Source organism: Panthera uncia, chromosome F1 (assembly GCF_023721935.1).
Source record: "Panthera uncia isolate 11264 chromosome F1, Puncia_PCG_1.0, whole genome shotgun sequence".
NCBI classification, from domain to species: domain Eukaryota; kingdom Metazoa; phylum Chordata; class Mammalia; order Carnivora; family Felidae; genus Panthera; species Panthera uncia.
In genome coordinates this window covers 15,221,004-15,238,551 of record NC_064813.1, presented here as the reverse complement: position 1 = coordinate 15,238,551, position 17,548 = coordinate 15,221,004, and the positions used below count along the sequence as shown (strand labels likewise).

Here is a 17,548-nt window from a genome sequence, read left to right as displayed (position 1 = left end):
CCTCCTTTCTTTCCTGGGTCTGCCTTTCTTGCTTTAGTTTATTATATTAAAAAAACCTCTATTCTGCTAATGGAATGTCAGAAAACTGAGGAGTCGGGGGTATATTTACTAGCTTTGCTATGTGGGTGAAAAGACTTCTTTGAATTCTCTCTAAAGAGAAGGTCTTGGTAATTTAGCTTTGTTTGCCAACATAGGAGAATTGGTGTTTTTACATGGCTGGTTGACTAACTGTACATGGCCTCTGCCAAGCTGATGTTTCTGACCGCTCGAGGAGCTGAGCCACCTGCCCTCACATTACTATAAAAAGCAGGAAACACAGGTTGCTTCAGAGAGCAGTCGAGCAAAGACAGGTGTGGGGGAGAATCTGACTTATAAATCTCTCCGAATTTATGACTTTTAAAGCACACAATTAAAAGCAACATTTCTCATGTGGAGAGCATACCCAGTTATGCATAGCCCTTCCTTTTAACCGTTCTGATTTAAGTTATTAGAATCTTTGTTGAGTGAAGTGCTTGTTTTAGCTACTTATTTTAGCTTATTTTTAACTTTATCTCTATGTTTTTAAACTTAGTCTGATACTGTTCAGTTTTCCCACGTTTCTCGTGGTAGTGAAACGGAGGAGTCCCCAACAGAAGAAGTTTTAATAGAAGAAGCCAGATTGCATGTAGCTATAATACAAATGGTTGGTACAGTTCACATAATCCACTATTTATTTATTTATTTATTTATTTATTTATTTTTAATTCTTGCAATACTTTCAATTCTTACCTCTTTCAGTTGACTAGAATGCCTCTTTCAGGGCTTTCAGGTGACTAGAAAAAATATTTTTTCAGTTAAAAAAATTTTTTTAAACATTTATTCATTTTTGACAGACAGAGAGAGACAAAGCATGAGTGGGGGAGGAGGAGAGAAAGAGGGAGACACAGAATCCGAGGCAGGCTCCAGGCTCTGAGCTGTCAGCACAGAGCCCAATGTGAGGCTCCAACTCACAAACTGTGAGGTCATGCCCTGAGCAGAAGTCAGATGCTTAATTGACTGAGCCACCCATGTGCCCCTATTTTTTCAGTTTGGATAGCATAGTAGTTGTTAAAATTTGTTTGATTTATAGACGTTAAAAATAACAATAAATGTCTTAGGCTTTAAGTTCAAGTCACAAATTTTATTATCCTGTTCTACGTCTTGTAATTTTTGACCGTTCACTTTTGAGGGGACTTTGAACAATGTTTGGTGCTATTTACATACCTATTTAACTAAATATCTTCAAATATTTAAAACTGCTCTTATAAACTTAATGTATTTGAGTTTCTTTTATATAAAGTTCTCTTAAGTGCTTATTTGACTCTTATAAATTTAATAAATTAAAATACATCTAGTGAGCCAAAAATTCTCTTGAAATATTTAAGATTTAAGTTTTAAATGGTTTAATATAAGAAAGATTATATCTTTAAATTTATATATTATGTTATGTATTATTTATATTTAAAGTAAGGAAGATTACTAGGTAAAATCAAGTTTAAATCAACTTATCAAATTGCACATTTTAAATTGGGGTTATATTCTAATAAGACACATTTTATTCACTATTGCAAGCACACAAAAACATATACATATATTTGTTAAGCCAAGTCTATCTTTCTTATTTGTATTTTAAAACTTATTATTATGAAGAATTTCTAACATATACAGAAGTAGATATAATAGTGTAATGAATCCCTATGTACCCATGACCCAGCCTTAAAAACCAACATGAGAAACCTTGCCCCACCTGCAATCTCATTCACTACCCCACCTTCCGTATCATTTTGAAACAAATCCCAGATATTATATTATTTCATCTGTAAATATTTCAATTACAGATCTCTAAGTTTTAAAGTCTTTTAAAAAGCATAGCAAAATATTAGTATTATACCTAGAAATTAATAATAACATCAAACATTGAGTGAGTGATCAAATTTCCAACTCTCATTAATATGATCAATGTGTATTTTCACAGTTCACATTTTTAAATTGAATTCCAGTACAGTTCCCACATTGTAATTAATGGATAAGTCCTTCAAGTCTCTTTTAATCTATAAATTTCTTCTCTTATTTTTTTCTGTTGAAGAACATACTTCTCCTTAATGCAAAAAAAATTGATACCATATTTTCCTTCTTTTAAACAATTCTTTTTTTCTTCTTTTAAACATTTCTGAACTTAATTTAAAATATTCCCAGAGTTTGAAAATTTCTTATCAGGAGCAGTAGAGTATGGTCATAAATTTTTGATAGAGCCTCCTATTAAGAGGTGGTGCCTATATCCCTCCTCTCCCCGCCCCCCCCCCCCCACCACCACCTCATTGAATTTGAGCTGTTCTTGTGACCTGTTTTGACCAAAAGTATGTCAGAAGTGACTTTGGGAATGTTCTGGAGCCTAGGCTTTGAGAAGATTTACAGCTTCCACCTTCTACTTTGAATACTGCCCTGAGATTATCATGTGAGCTGAAGAATGAGAGGCTGCATAAAAGTAAACTGAGGCACACAGCCAAGAGTCAGTACCCTACTACCAGACTTGTAAATAAATGTTAATTTAAAAGGGTGGGGGCAATAGACTCAAACTCTCAATGGTAGGAGATGCAAAGAATTGTGACCATATTTTTGTTTGTTTTTTTCTTGGATGCTTCCCCCAACCAAGTTTTATTGAGTAATAATTGGCATACATTGCTGTATAAGTTTAATCCATAGAGTTGTGATGGTTTGATTTACATATATTGTGAAAAGATTACCACGATGGGTTTAGCTAACATCCATCTTCTCATATAATTGTAAGAAAAAGAAGAAAAGGAGAAAAGGAAAAAAGAATTAGGGTATAACCATATTTAATGTACTACACTGTGCTCACTGGCCACAAATATTCATATGCCTCCTATAAACAAAATACACTCATCCTTTTCTAAGACACACCCCCCTGCACCCCCTACACCAAGCTTCATCTTATTATGGCATTAGATTCAAAGTCTAGTATCTCATGATCTGCATTTGGTCTAGGTATGCTGAGGTTCCTTAGTCGTATCTCCTTAAGTATTATTCCTCTTGATCTAGAGATCTATGAACTAAGAAACACGTTATCTGTCCCCCACCCCCTCTCCATTTAGTGCTGATCAACAGACACTTCTGTTCAAGAAGGGGAAGAACAGGAAGTACTGATTAATCACTGGTCCATGGCAATTATGAAATCCCACTGGGCATAGGAACCAGTGCACCTCATTCTTTACATTTCCATAGAAAATAATCTATGTTTGTAACTGACTGGCCTTCTCAGTCTGATTTCTGTCAGTAGAAACTTGGGAGGTTTCTATTCATTTAGAATAGTTTCTGTCTCTTTTCGTCCAACCTGGTACAATTTACTTAAAAACTTGTGTATTTTCAATCAATCTGATTATAGTCCACTCCACTCCACAATTCCTTTTCAGATAGGCCATATGTCATAAGAGTCGGAGAAAGCCTTTGGTCTGCTTGAGAAGATAGACCGAGTACCAACTTTTAGTCTTTCAGTGGTCTTAACAAAGAGTCTTTGATCTTGATTTGATCTGGAACCTGAGGCCATATTTTACTGTCAGCACACTAGATTTGATCTTTACTTTTAGATCTTTTGCCAGCTGAAAAGACTGCAATGAGAAACAAATTTTGTTTTCAACCTGGCAAATCGTGGAGTCTTTTTGCTAATTTCTGCTGCAGATTGAATTGTTTCTCTTTGCTTTCCCTAGCTCTTCCCATACTTTATCATAAGTAGCTTTAAAAGTTGATAGTTTTAGGGGTGCCTGGGTTAGCTCAGTGCGTTGAATGTCTGACTCTTGATTTGGGCTCAGGTCATGATCCCAGGGTTGTGGGATTGAGCCCTGCGTCAGGCTCTGCACTGAGGGTCGAGCCAGCTTAAGATTCTTTCTCTCTTCCTCTGCCCCTCTCCTCTGCTCATACTCTCTCTCTCTCTCTCTCTCTCTCTTTCTCTCAAATAATAATAAAAAAAATTTTAAAAATTTAAAAGTTGATAGTTTTAATATTTCTAGAATGTTAGAAGTCTAGAAATGTTCTTAGCAGCCAGATTCATAAGTTATTTGGGCTCATTTTCCACCTTCCCAGTGTCCTCAGGTGACAGTATTGCCCATTGTGGTGCCTCTTTGTAGCACAGCTTCCTCCCTCCCACCTCCAATACCAGTTTTTGTACTGTTCTCTCACTCTACTCACCCCCAAGTCCTAAAGCTAATGTTTTAGCCTTTGTTATGGAGGCTTTGAATAATTGGTACTGACTTCTGTTTTGGCTAGCCTTTTCTGTATATCAAAATGCCCCAGAACTTACTGGCTTAAAACAATGATTTATTATTTCTCACAGTTCTGTGGGTTGGCAATCTGGATGATTCTGTCATTGATCTTGGCTGGGAGCACTCATGTGTCTGTGGTCATCTCATAGTTCAGTGGGGTTGTGAATGTCCTCATTCACCAATTTGGCAGTTGATGCTGGTTGCCTTTCAGAGCACTTTGGTGGTCTTCCATATGGCCTTCTTTCTATCTTGCACTAGAGTGGACTGGGCTTCTTCACAGCATGGTGGTCTCTGGGTTCCAACAGGGTGAGCGGAGAAGCTGCAAGGCCTCTAAATCCTGTGTTTTGGAACTTGAATATCATCATTTTTACTCCCATTCTATTAGTTAAAGCAAATCACAAAGCTAGCCAGAGTCAATGAGTGAAGAAGTGGACTCCATCTCTTAGGAGAAGCAGTAGCGTCAGTTGCAAAGGGGCATGGACACAGGAAGGCATGGATACATTGGGGCTATTTCTATAATGACCTACCACATTTACTTTTTTAAGCCAACAATCCCGTGTAGTAGCCCACTCCATGTTGTCCTTTAATGGCTTTCCTGAGAGTGCCCTCTAGTGGCATTCCTCCCTGTTTTTGTGACCCCTTTCCTTTTTGGTCTCTTTCATGAGCTCCTCTCTTTCTTTTTATCTCTTTAATGTTTTCCTCAGAGCATGATTAATGTTTAATGTTTTCCTCAGAATAGTTAACTCTGTCCATCATTCTTCCCTTATAATCTCTCCTTCTTTTTTCTTAGCTACGCTCATTTCAGTGCTATCCACAGATGTTCCTCAAATCTATATTCTTCCTTCCCAAACTCTCACCACCATCTCTTTTTTTTTTCAAGAGAATATTAAATCGTTTATTGATTACACATGATAATGGACGATACACAAGCTTTAATCTCATCTATAATTTTATCTGATACCATAATTCAATTTAGATATATTGCATAGGATGTGCCAACAATCATATTAATAACCAAATAAACTCCAGGACTTTGCTTGGGTGACCCTTTTAATGGTGAACTCCAGGTCACAACACATTGACTGTCAGTTCACCCACACCAATGTTTGTGGAGACAACGGCTTCTGTGCCCAAGCAGGTTGCAAATAAATTTCAAATGGAACCTGGCATCACCCTGATGGAATTCTAACTTCACACTGTTGGGGTAGTTTACCAAGATGGCTTCAGAGTAGACTAACTTTACACAGCACATTTAAAAAAAGACACATTTATTCACCATCTCTTTATACTCATAAGTTCAACTGTGACTAGACATTTCTTAGACATATCACTGGCACCTAAATCCACATTGAACTCATCTCAAACTGGCTCTTGTATTCCTAGTCTCAGTGAACGGGCTCATTACCTTATGTGATCACTCAGGTCAGTCCTCTTTCTCTCTCCCTCTCCAAGCTCTATCATTCTTACCTTCTAAATATTTGTCAAATATGCCCCTTTCCATTCTTGTGTCTATTAATTTAGGAAATTATAACCTCTTTCCTGAATAATAAGCTTCAACTGATCTCTCTACCTCCAATTTTTCTGCGGTCAAATCACGGGGATTTATCCAAAAGACAAATAGGACTATACCACCTTCCTGCTTAAAACCCTACAATGGCTCATCAGGTCCCACAGCATTTTCCTAAGTGAGTTCCAAAAAACATTTGCTCTGATCCACAGAATGTTGATAGGAACTGCATAACAACAACAACAAAAAGTTTCCATGCTCAAATTTGTTTGGGAAATTTCTTCAGGATAGATCATATGTTGGGTCACAAAGCAAGCCTTACCAAATCTAAGAAGATTGAAATTATGTCAAGTATATTTCCTTTATATCATTATAAAGTTGGTATAAAACTAGAAATCAATGGTATAAAATAGTATAAATGGTATAAAACTAGAAATCAATAACAGGAAGAAAACTGAAAAATTCACAAAAATATGGAAATTAGATAACACATTCCTGAAAAACCAGTGGGTCGAAGAAGAAATCAAAAGGGAAATCAGAAAATATCTTGAGACAAATGAAAATGAAAACACAACATAGCAAACCTTATAGGATGCAGCAAAAGCAGCTCTAAGAGGGAAATTTGTAGTGATAGATGCCTACATTAAGAAAAAAGAAAGATCTCAAATAACCTAACTTTACACATCAGGAAAAGAAGAATTTGTTCTTTGGGCCCATTTTCATAAAGTTAGTAGGAAGAAGGAAATAATAAATATTTAAGCAGAAATAAATGAAATAGGACAAGAAAGACAACAGAAAAAAAATCAATGAAACTGAGAGTTGTTTTTTTGTTTTGTTTTGTTTTGTTTTTAAGATAAGCAACCTCACTGTAGTTTTGATTTTAGCCATTCATAACTCCTGTATATTTCAGCAACCTCACTCAGGGTATATGTCAGAAGGAAATGATAATAGGATCTCAAAGAGCTCTCTGGGCTCTCATGTTTCTTTCAGCATTATTTACAATAGCCAAGACATGAAAACAACCTAAGTGTCCATTGATGGATGAATAAAGAAAATGTTTATCTATCTATTATCTATTTATCTATATCTAATGGAATATTATTCAATCATAGAACAGAAAGAAATCCTGCCATTTGTGAACATATGAATGGACCTTGAAGGCATTATGCTATGTAAAATAGACAGAGAAAGACAAATAGTATATGATTTCACTTGTGTGTGGAATCTGAAAAAAAAAAAAAAGCCAAACTCATAGAAACAGAGTGAAATGGTGGTTTCCAGGGCTGGAAGGTGGGGGAAATGAAGGAGGTGTTAAAATGTACACTTTCAGTTATAAGATGAATAAGTTTTGGGGCTCTAATATACAGGATGGTGACTATACAATTCTGTATTACATACTTGAAAGTTGCTAAGAGTGGATATTACATCACACACAGTCACACACACACAAGTTGTAATTATGTGAGGGATGAATGTGTTAACTAATCTTATTGTGGTAACCATTTTCTGCAATATGTATGCATGTGTCAAATCATTACATTGTGCACCTTAAACTTATACAATATGTGTCAATTATATTGCAATAAACCTGGCAAAAAGGGGGGAAAAAGAACACAATTCACTTTTTTTCTCCTGGTAGTTCCTTAAGAGGTTGAGATGATTAGTTAACCTTTGAATTAATACTTTGTACTATCCTGCTGTAGAAAGATGACACTGTGATACTATTTATATTACTGAGGAAAACTCTTTGAGTTGTGTAGATTTTGAGTTTCTGAAGCTAGGAAACTTTGTGTCTTTTATTACATCCAGGATATTACTTTGTAAAAAATGAATATTTAGTAAATATTTAAATTGAATGGAATTTATTTCCTGCTACAGGAGATTTTTGGTAAAAGTATATTTTTCTATAATGAATGTAATAATAATAGTGAGGGCTATGTAAAGGTCAAGTAGAGTATATTACATTTATGTTTTGGTCCTTTGTAATATTTATTTAAAATTGTATGTTTAGAGTAGCTTTGAAAAACAGTGTAATGATGGAACTCTCAGTGTAGAGGCAGCCCGGATATTGATCGGTGCAACCAAAAGCTATTGCCCCATCCAAGGAAAGTAAGTATAATATTTCTTAAATTGTTATTTCCAAAATCAAATGGGTATATGGATAAATAAAATTTAAAAGCTGAGAGTTAAATGTCCAGGTTGATCAATTTATCTCACCTATCCTCATCTATCTGTCCATCCATCTATCTATCCATCCCCTTATTTTACTTGTTTACCTTTTTTCCCCTGAAGGTTAATAACTTTGGTGACATTAGGAGATTCTGGAAGAAGTGTAATTAGATAAGAGACTAGGGGAGCCATAAATGGAACTTATGTAGTTTCAGATACTATTATGATTATCCCATCTTTCTATCATATTTGCTAAGTTACTGGGTAGGGTAGGTAGGGAAGCCTGGAGCCTGTCATTAGGCTGCTTTCTCAGGTGGAGCAAGTCTTGAAGGAACTGACCCCACTGATGGAGTTAAATCTAGTGGGAAAAACTCAGGTGTCTGAGAGATATGTCAATATCTGGTCACAGTCCTGGTACAAATTAGCTAATGGATGATCTAAGACAAAGCTTGTGGGGGCAACAACGATAGGAAATTCTGTCTGGGTAATAGTTAACATTTCAGGAGTCTGGTAACCTATCTGGGAGATCTAACATCAGTTCCTAAAGTTTGGAAAGGGTAGAGCCTTCAGGTACTTGGGGAGGCTTGGGTTAGGCAAGGCATGACAAAGGAGGGCTTGATTCTAGACCCCCAAAAATTGGTCTGGAGAAGCTTTAATTATGTGCTACCTCAAGCCAAGCATGGTTCAATGAACAGAGGCAGGAAGAGTTTCCTGTATCGTGACCATGAGTGGGTAGGTGGATGGATACAGAGGCTCAGGATGGTGCATTTAAAAAAAATATTTTTAAGTTTATTTATTTATTTTGAGAGAGAGGGAGAGCACAAGCAGGGGAGGGGCAGAGAGAGAGGGAGACAGAGAATCCCAAGCAGGTTCTACACTGCCAGCCCAGAGCCCCACATGGGGCTCGAACTCACAAACCATGAGATCATGACCTGAGCCAAAATCAACAGTTGGGTGCTTAACCAACTGAGCCACCCAGGTACCTCCAGCACTTGACTTTTATTATAACATACGTGTATATTTTTCTCTGTTAGATTCATGAGTATTTACGATGTTTCAACTTACGTAAGAGCTAGAAGTTGGCTTATGAAGTTTAAAAACATGTTAACTTTTTTGGAATATCATAAAGATAAGGCACTTCTTATTCTATATGGGTAAGTATTATAAACCGTAATAGCAATAGACAAAAATATAACCTTTTCTACATTGTCAGCATTGATTACATTGATTTTCCTTATTAAGAAAAATCAACTAATAGTATGGTCAACTCTTATTGATTGAGTGGTGATGGAGCAGAGTTCTTGCTTCTCTTTCCCCACTCTGTTTTGGCAACTTTGCTGATATCTTTATTAGAGAGTAGGTAGAGAGAAGAATAAAAGAATGGTCACATTTGGACTCTTTAAGGGTTAACTGCCATGTCTAAAGGTCATATTACAAACTGGACTGCTTTCACATCCTTCTGGTATTCTTCTGGGTATAACAGTGATCAGGGGAGAGAAAGAGCAAACTCATGGTCTGTAACTTCCTCTCAATTTCATCTGTGCCAAGGGGTGGCTCTGTTGATGTCCATTACTAGGAAAAACACAACATGGCCTTAATAATAGCCATAACCAATTTACCAACAATAGCTGTAACCAAACAGTCACAAGATACAGATTTCACTGAACTTGTGTAAAGTTTTCCCTTTAGTATATAAGTTGTGAACTTACATACTTTTTAGAGCAGGAAGACAGGTTTTTCTACTAACGAAAGATGTCAACATGAGAAATGCCAGAAATATTAATGCTACTAAATTTTAAGTGGGCATTGACATACATTTCATAACAAATTCTGATGATTAAAAAATTTTTTTTCCATTAAGTTTGAAGAGAAATATAAGAAATTCAAATCCTAAGGTCTTGACATATATCCAGGTAACCTATTTTTCTTGGGCTCTACTTAGGATGGATTGAAAAAAACAAAAACAAAATGACATTATAATTACTGAATAAAATATTTTTTCCTGTTCTTATTTTAAATGATGCTGATGTTTTTCTCTAAATTTATTTGTTTCTTGCTTTTGATGTCTGAATCTTTGCCTTGTTTCCTATGTACTATTAGCTTTGATTTTAAAAAATCCTCCCCATCCTGATATAAATTAGTAAGAACTATATTTTTTATCTTTTTCTATTATGATTATTGTGTATAGAAAGTATGCTTTAGGTTTTTGCTTATTTATTTTATGTTTGTGTACTCTTCTTCAAGTTAATGTTAATGATTTGTTAAAACAAATGTTGAACTTCAGATCTTAATTGTTATATTTTTAAAGTGATCTAACATTGTATTTGGTCTCTTTTTTTCAGAAATAATAAATTTCTTCTTTTTGTATATCACATTGTATTTTCAGAAGAATTTGAATATGCAGGACATGTTATAACATTAATATACATTTATCCCATGATAGTGCATCTATGGCCAATGGCAAGAGAGTTAAATGTGTTGGCACTTATGTCAATAAACTACTATTTTGTATTTTTATATATATTTCAATCCGCACTGAAGGTACTGTTTAAAATAGAAATGTATCCAATAAAAAGAATAATTCAGATATTTTTAATCTATTTTTGTCATATGCAAAAAATAAATAAGGGGATAAACCCAACTTGGTTTGCTAGGTCCTTGTCATAAGATGAGAACCATTTTTTAGGATAAATGCTTCAAAGATCATTTGTCAGCACCAGTGTTTTCATACTTTATTATTAATAGTATTGCAAAAACTCTGTTTACTGCTGTTTTTAACTGCTTGTTTTTGGCACTTCAACTTCATTATAGATTATATTTTGAATCAAATCATAATTTCTGATGTTGGAGATTAAAAATAATTTTTCTGAAATTCTAAATGAATAACTTAAAACTCAACTTTTGGAATGTAACTCACTTGTAGTTGAGGATTTAACTGTTAATGTCAAAGATCCATCACTGTATACATCACTGTATAGGTGCTATGAAATAACATACGTTCTCTTTGTTTTCCAAATAGATAATAATTTTGAAAAGGAAATATTTTCGTGAATATTGGAATACTTTGGACTTTTTTATCATGCTCCTTGGAATCATTGATATCTTTTGTATATACTTTGTCAAATTGAGACAAGACAATTTTGTTCTTATTCAGGTTACAGTAATACTAGGATATTTCAGAATACTTAGGTTTATTCCTCTCATCAAGGTAAAATGTCACATTTCTAAATATTGGGGTTTTTGTCCTACACTGTTTGTTAGATGTGTTAACAAACCTCATTATCTTGAAGGAAACAGAGAAGGAGCTCTCTCTTTTTTTTTTTTTTTTAATTTTTTAACGTTTATTTATTTTTGAGACAGAGAGACAGAGCATGAACAGGGGAGGGGCAGAGAGAGAGGGAGACACAGAATGAAACAGGCTCCAGGCTCTGAGCAATCAGCACAGAGCCTGACGCGGGGCTTGAACTCATAAACCGCGAGATCATGACCTGAGCCGAAGTCGGACGCTTAACCAACCAAGCCACCCAGGCGCCCCGAGAAGGAGCTCTCTTTACTTGGAATGCTGTCTCTACAGGTGTCTGTATGGTTCACTTTCTCATCTTCTCACAGAGGCTCCCCTGACCAGTCTGTGTAAAATGGCATCCTGCCTCCCCACCCTAGCCAGCTCTCCACCCCATGTTGCTGATGCTCTTGTACCTGCTTAAGGTTTAGCTTTTCCTCATAGCACTCATTACCTTTGTACTGTATGTTGTGTGTACTCTCCACAAGGTAGGGATCTTCATTTTGGTCACTGATGTAACGTCCGGTTCTAGAATGGTACCTAGCATGTAGTGAGTTCTTAATAGATAATTGTTGAGTGAATGAATGAAAATGGTGGTGCCACTTAAAGCAGGGTGACCCAGAAACAAATTCTCCAAGCTTTAGTAAAATTTGCTCATAGATCCCTAACTGTGCAGAAGCACGAAAGTTATTTTCTCTGCAGCCCATGTCTATATAGCATACCGCCTATGGAATTTGATTTTACTGTGGCCTTCAATCTCTGCAACAGATATTAGTCCTTCTTTCTATGCTTCTGGTTTTGATTCTGAAGGTAGATTTTCAGATTTCCAGTCTCAGCTCCTAAACCTCCCATCTTTCTTTCCAATGGAGTTGTCTTATACAGCTTTTAACTTGGGAGCTTTACCTTTTTATTTTTTAAATGAATTAATTAACTTTGAGAAAGAGAGAACAGGGGAGGAGCAGAGAGAGAGAGAGGGAGAGAGAGAATCCCAAGTAGGCTCTGCACTTTGAGCATAGAGCCGGGCACAGGGCTCGATCCCACAAACCATGAACTCATGACCTGAGCGGAAATCAAGAGTCGGACGCTTAACTGACTGAGCCACCCAGGCACCCCTTAACTTGGGAACTTTAGATGGTTTTGCTTGCCACTGTATTTTTTTTTTTTTTTGAGTGGTTGAATTCTTATCCTGTCAAGTGAGTTTACTGGTATGTACTGAAGTTATAAAAGATTAATTTTTTTTTCAAAACCTGCTGTAAACCCTGGTGAAAAAGGCATTCATTAATCTCCTCCATGTAGTTCCCATTCTCCAAGAAATTTAGTAGTCCTCTTAAAGACAGAATTGTTTGAATGCTCAGACTTGCACTTGTAGACTTTATTTTCTATTCCTTCCTTGATTCTGTGTCAATGTTACCAAGCCTCGGCGTTCATAAGAGTTATTACACAGAGTTGTATATACAAAAGCTGCTTTAAGTGGTAATTTTGATTATTCGTGATTTTGCTCTATGACTGAGTTTACAGCCAAGTGCCCACCTAAGGTATAACCCCACTGGAACACAGACTATTCTAGAAATCAGGATATGTAGCATGAGGCCAAGTCTTAAAATGGAAGGGAGAGGGGCAGCTGGGTGTGGTTCAGTCAGTTAAGCGTCCAACTTCAACTTAGGTTATGATCTCATGGTTCCTGAGTTCAGGGCCCGCGTCGGGCTCTGTGCTGACAGCTCAGAGCCTGGAGCCTGCTTCAGATTCTGTGTCTCCCTCTCTCTCTGTCCCTCCCCTGTTCACACTCTGTCTCGCTCCCTCAAAAATAAAATAAATATTAAAAAAAATTTTTTTTAATGGAAGGGAGAAGTTTCCTTATGTCATCCATTTTTATACAGTGACTGTATGCAGATGAAGGTAAAACAATCACCGTGGAAGTAATACTTTGTGGAAATGTCTCTCTGAGGGAAGTAAAGATTTAAAGATGTGTTATTGTACAAGTCAAATCTATTCAGAGTATGAACCAGTTGCTGCTTCTGTCCAGCACACTTGACAAATCTCAATGAAGTATATTTAAGGAATTAATATAATCAGGATCAACTTTTTCTCTTGAGCACTTACTATGTTCCAGGAAGTGTGCAAAGAACTGTACGTACGTGATCTAATTAAACGATTGCAATAACTCCGTGAAGTAGGTGTTACCACTATATAAAGTCAGGTGCTCTAATAGCCAGTCCTCAGCACAATGTGGCTTTCAAAAGAAACCTGTATTGGAAGGCTTGGAAGAATGATGGAGATTTTTACTTTAAATCCTCTTAGGAACAGCTCATGGGGGGATTAGTGCATCACAGAATGAAACTTTGTAAAAATCCTCTTCTATCTCTCCCTCTGCCCAAAGTTACACAACTATCAGAGTGGCTAAAAGTCTCTTCTTTCTCTGCTCTTATAATTCCTTTGCTATGATGTTCTTTTCTTCTTCTCATGTTCCTCCTTTGTTACTTGGTTCCTCACCATCTGCCCTGCAGTCTGATGTGACTCTTTCTGTAATTGACTGCATTCTTTTATTTTTTTAAGTTTGTTTATTTTTGAGAGAGAGCACGCAAGTCGGGAGGAACAGAGAGGGAGAGAGTGAGAATCTGAAGCAGGCTCCAGGCTCTGAGCTTTCAGCACAGAACCTGACGTGGGGCTCGAGCTCACGAACCACGAGATCATGACCTGAGCCGAAGTTGTGTGCTCAACGGACTGAGCCCTCCAGGAGCCCCTTGACTACGTTGGTTTTTGAGGAGCAGCTCAGTTGGACTTTGGGTACTTAAGTATTATTATCCTCATCTTACAGATGAGGAGACTGAGTCCTCAAGGTTGCAAGTAACTTGCTGAAGGTCACAGAGCTGGTGAATAGTAGAGCTGGTCCTTGAGCCTAGGAAGGTTTATATTTAAAACCCCATTCTGTTCAGGGCACTTGGGTGGCTCACTCGGTTAAGCCTCTGACTTCGGCTCAGGTCACGATCTCACAGTCTGTGAGTTCAAGCCCTGTGTCAGGCTCTGTGCTGACAGCTTAGAGCCTGGAGCCTGCTTCAGATTCTGTGTCTCCCTCTCTCTCTGTCCCTCCCCGACTTATGCTCTGTCTCTCTCTCTCTCAGAAATCAATAAACATTAAAAACAAAACAAAACAAAAAACGCATTCTGTTCAATCACCACACTCTCTTGTTTCAGCTTAGGATTTGAGAAATTTAGAGCTGAGAAGTATCTTTAATACCCACTATTCCTTATCTTGCAAGTTAAGAAACTGAGGGGCAGAGGGATGATTGATTTAGTCGGTGACTATCATGCAGGTTAGGAGACCGCTTGTCTCCTGAAATCTGGGGGTGTGGAGAATGGGGGGTAAAGGCAGTGGTGAGGACTTCCCTCACCAGGTATGCATTGACCTTTCATTCCTTTGAAGAGTGGCTCTTAAACTTGAGTGCGCATAGATAGACTCACCTGGGGAACTGGTTAGGACAGATTTCTGAGCCCAGCCCCGGAGTTTCTGGTTCAGAGGGTCTAGAGGAAGGCCTGAGAATTTGCATTTCTGACAAGACTCTGGGTAGTGCCCGCTGCTCCCTCAGATGACACTTTGAGAATGCCCACCGTGGAGGGTGCTTTTCCTCATCAAATGTTCAGGCTTTTTTTTTTTTTTTTCTCTTCACTGTTCCAGATAATAATACCACTACTGATAAATATTGTCGATGTGCAGATCAAAAAGCGCCTCCACTTGATGTATAGTATTACAAAAGGTTATGTCAAAAGTCAAGAGGATACCAAATTTTTAATAAAACAAATTTCCAGCCGAGAATCAATATATCAGGTGAGAGACAAGCCCTGTTCACTTGGGAAAACAGTCGTTTGGGTGTATGTCTTTTAACACTACTTCTGAATGTATTTAAATTTTTTTTTAGCTTATTTATTTTTTGAGAGAGAGAGGGAGCTGAGGAGGGCAGAGGGAGAGAGAGAATCTCAAGCAGGCTCCACACTGACAGTGTAGAGCCCAATGCAGGGCTCGAACTCACAAGCCTTGAGATCATGACCTGAGCCAAAATCAAGAGTCAGAAGCTTAACCGACTGAGCCACCGGGGTGCTCCTACTTCTATAAGTGTTTGACCCAATGGATAAATTGTAGCAAGTAAAGGGCCATTCGATGGTTTATTACATTATCCGAGGTGCTGAGGTGCCACAGAGAACAGTCTTTGCTCTTTACCTTTCAGGTATCTTTATCAAGCTCATTTATGATCTTCATAGAAGACAATCTATCTCTTTGTTTTTATTTTCTGAATGCAGACTTGAGATCCGTCTGTCTTTGTAACCCTCTCTAAAAGGTAGGGCAAGTTGGAAAAGGCTTCCTGCAGGAATCAAAACTCGAATGAGCCTTCAAAGAAAGGGTAGGTCTAAAGTGGGGAGGAAGAGAGAGGGCAAGAGAACAAAGATTTGACAGTGAAAGCTGGAAATGCTGGTGCCGAGAAGTGGCCGAGTTGTGGTATGTATGTACGTATGTAATTGTTCAAGACCTTCCTTATTTGCAGGCAGTGTGACTTAAGTACCAAGTGGGAGACGAGGACGTAAGCATACTAGGTACTTGAAGATGCAGTGAATCACCTGCTAACTAGGTTCCCTCATGCCAGGCCGTCTGTCCCAGGCCCCTCTGCAATTCAGTAGAGTAATGTTCCTAAAGGACTATTTCAAGTTTCATATGTGACTTTCTGCTTTAAGAGTATTCAGTGGCTCTGCATGGCCCGAAGGGTAAGGTCTTTGAACCGAAATATGTATGTGTGTGTGTGTGTGTGTGTGTGTGTGTGTGTGTGTGTATATATATATATATATATGTACATGGGTGTGGGTGTGGGTGTGGGTGTAGAGAAGAGGGAACACAGAAAAGATGGTAAAAAATCATCATGCATAATTTTACAACTTGAAAATAATAAAATGTGAGAAATACAAGTATCCCTCCCTGCGCCCCACTTCCCAGAGACAGCCCTGTATTAACCGTTCTCGTGTTAATTCCTCTACTGCTTCCCACGATAATTTTAATAATATGACATGTATTTAACTCTTGATTCATTATCTCTAAACAGACTTTATTGACTCTCTGCCATGAAGTATAAGGAGATTAAGACATTGCTTTAGCCTTTTATTTTTCTCCCTGTCTTAAATTTTGGAGCCATTATTTTTACATAGAAAAGGTTTATAACATTTACATTCTATTCTGTAAGTATAATTAAGTCTTCGTTCTTTTCAAGAAATGACTCCATACATGGAAAACCAAAAAAACAACCTTTACTTTGTTATGATTATGTATAAATATTATTCACTGTAGAAACTACCATTGGATTCAACCCATAACAAAGGAAATATGATCAATATCATTAAACATCTACTACTTAAAAGACACTCTTTTGAGTGAAACAGTCAAATGGTTAATTAAAAAAATTTTTTTAAACTATCTTCCTCTTTTCTTTTGCTTATGGATTCCTTAGCCACTCTTTCTGGAGTCCCATGCGAGCCTCCTTTTTGCTTTCCTTTCATCATGCTAGATTATGCCCATAAGTAATTTTTTCCATAGGTGATGTATGGGCTTCAGTGTGCAAAAATCTTTGTATCTTGCTCTTAGAATTATGGACTCCAAAGCTATTTTCTTGAAGATATCGCCATCCGTCTTTAGCATTGCTGGTACAAGTCTGACTTTACTTGTGCTTTTGTAGGTGACTTTTTTCTCTTCGTTTAGAGGCTTCTGGGATTTTCTCCTTGGAGTTCTGAAATTTCACCAGAATGTGTCTAGATGTAATTAAAAAAAAAGTTATTGAGGTGCCTGGCTGCTGGCTCAGTCAGAAGAGCACATGACTCTTGATCTCGGGGTTGTGAGTTGGAGCCCCATGTTGGGTGTAGAGATCACTTAAAATTTTTTTAAAGTAAAAAAATAAAAATAAATGTAAAAACGTGATCCCACACAGCACTTGGTGGAGTTTTCATAATTAGAAGATTGCCATCTTCCTTCCATCACCTCTTTGATTGTTCCCTCCCCTGTTTCTATTTTCTCCTTCAGCAACCTTAATTTATTTATTTAAAAGATTAATTTAATTTTTTTTTCTTTTTCGAAAGAGAGAGTGTGAGCAGGGAGAGGAGCAGGAGAGAAAGGGAATCTCAAGCAGGCTCCATCCTCAGCGTGGAGCCCTACACCAGGCTCGATCCCACAACCCTGGGGTCATGACCTGAGCTGAAATCAAGAGTCAGACGTTCAACCGACTGAGCCACCCAGGCGCCCAGCACCCTTTTAAACACAGTTTTGAA

General features: G+C 37.4%; 1 protein-coding gene across 4 annotated transcripts in view; it reads left to right on the top strand.

The window, feature by feature from the left end:
- SLC9C2 (solute carrier family 9 member C2 (putative)) overlaps positions 1 to 17,548 on the top strand; it is a 90,012-nt gene that overhangs the window by 41,483 nt on the left and 30,981 nt on the right. For all 4 annotated transcript variants that reach the window (XM_049633975.1, XM_049633974.1, XM_049633976.1 and 1 more), the window contains 6 exons: positions 572 to 682; positions 7,814 to 7,911; positions 9,006 to 9,125; positions 10,314 to 10,512; positions 10,991 to 11,179; positions 14,925 to 15,074. In XM_049633975.1, coding sequence (XP_049489932.1) covers positions 572 to 682; positions 7,814 to 7,911; positions 9,006 to 9,125; positions 10,314 to 10,512; positions 10,991 to 11,179; positions 14,925 to 15,074 — 867 coding nt within the window. The remainder of the gene's footprint in view (positions 1 to 571; positions 683 to 7,813; positions 7,912 to 9,005; positions 9,126 to 10,313; positions 10,513 to 10,990; positions 11,180 to 14,924; positions 15,075 to 17,548) is intronic.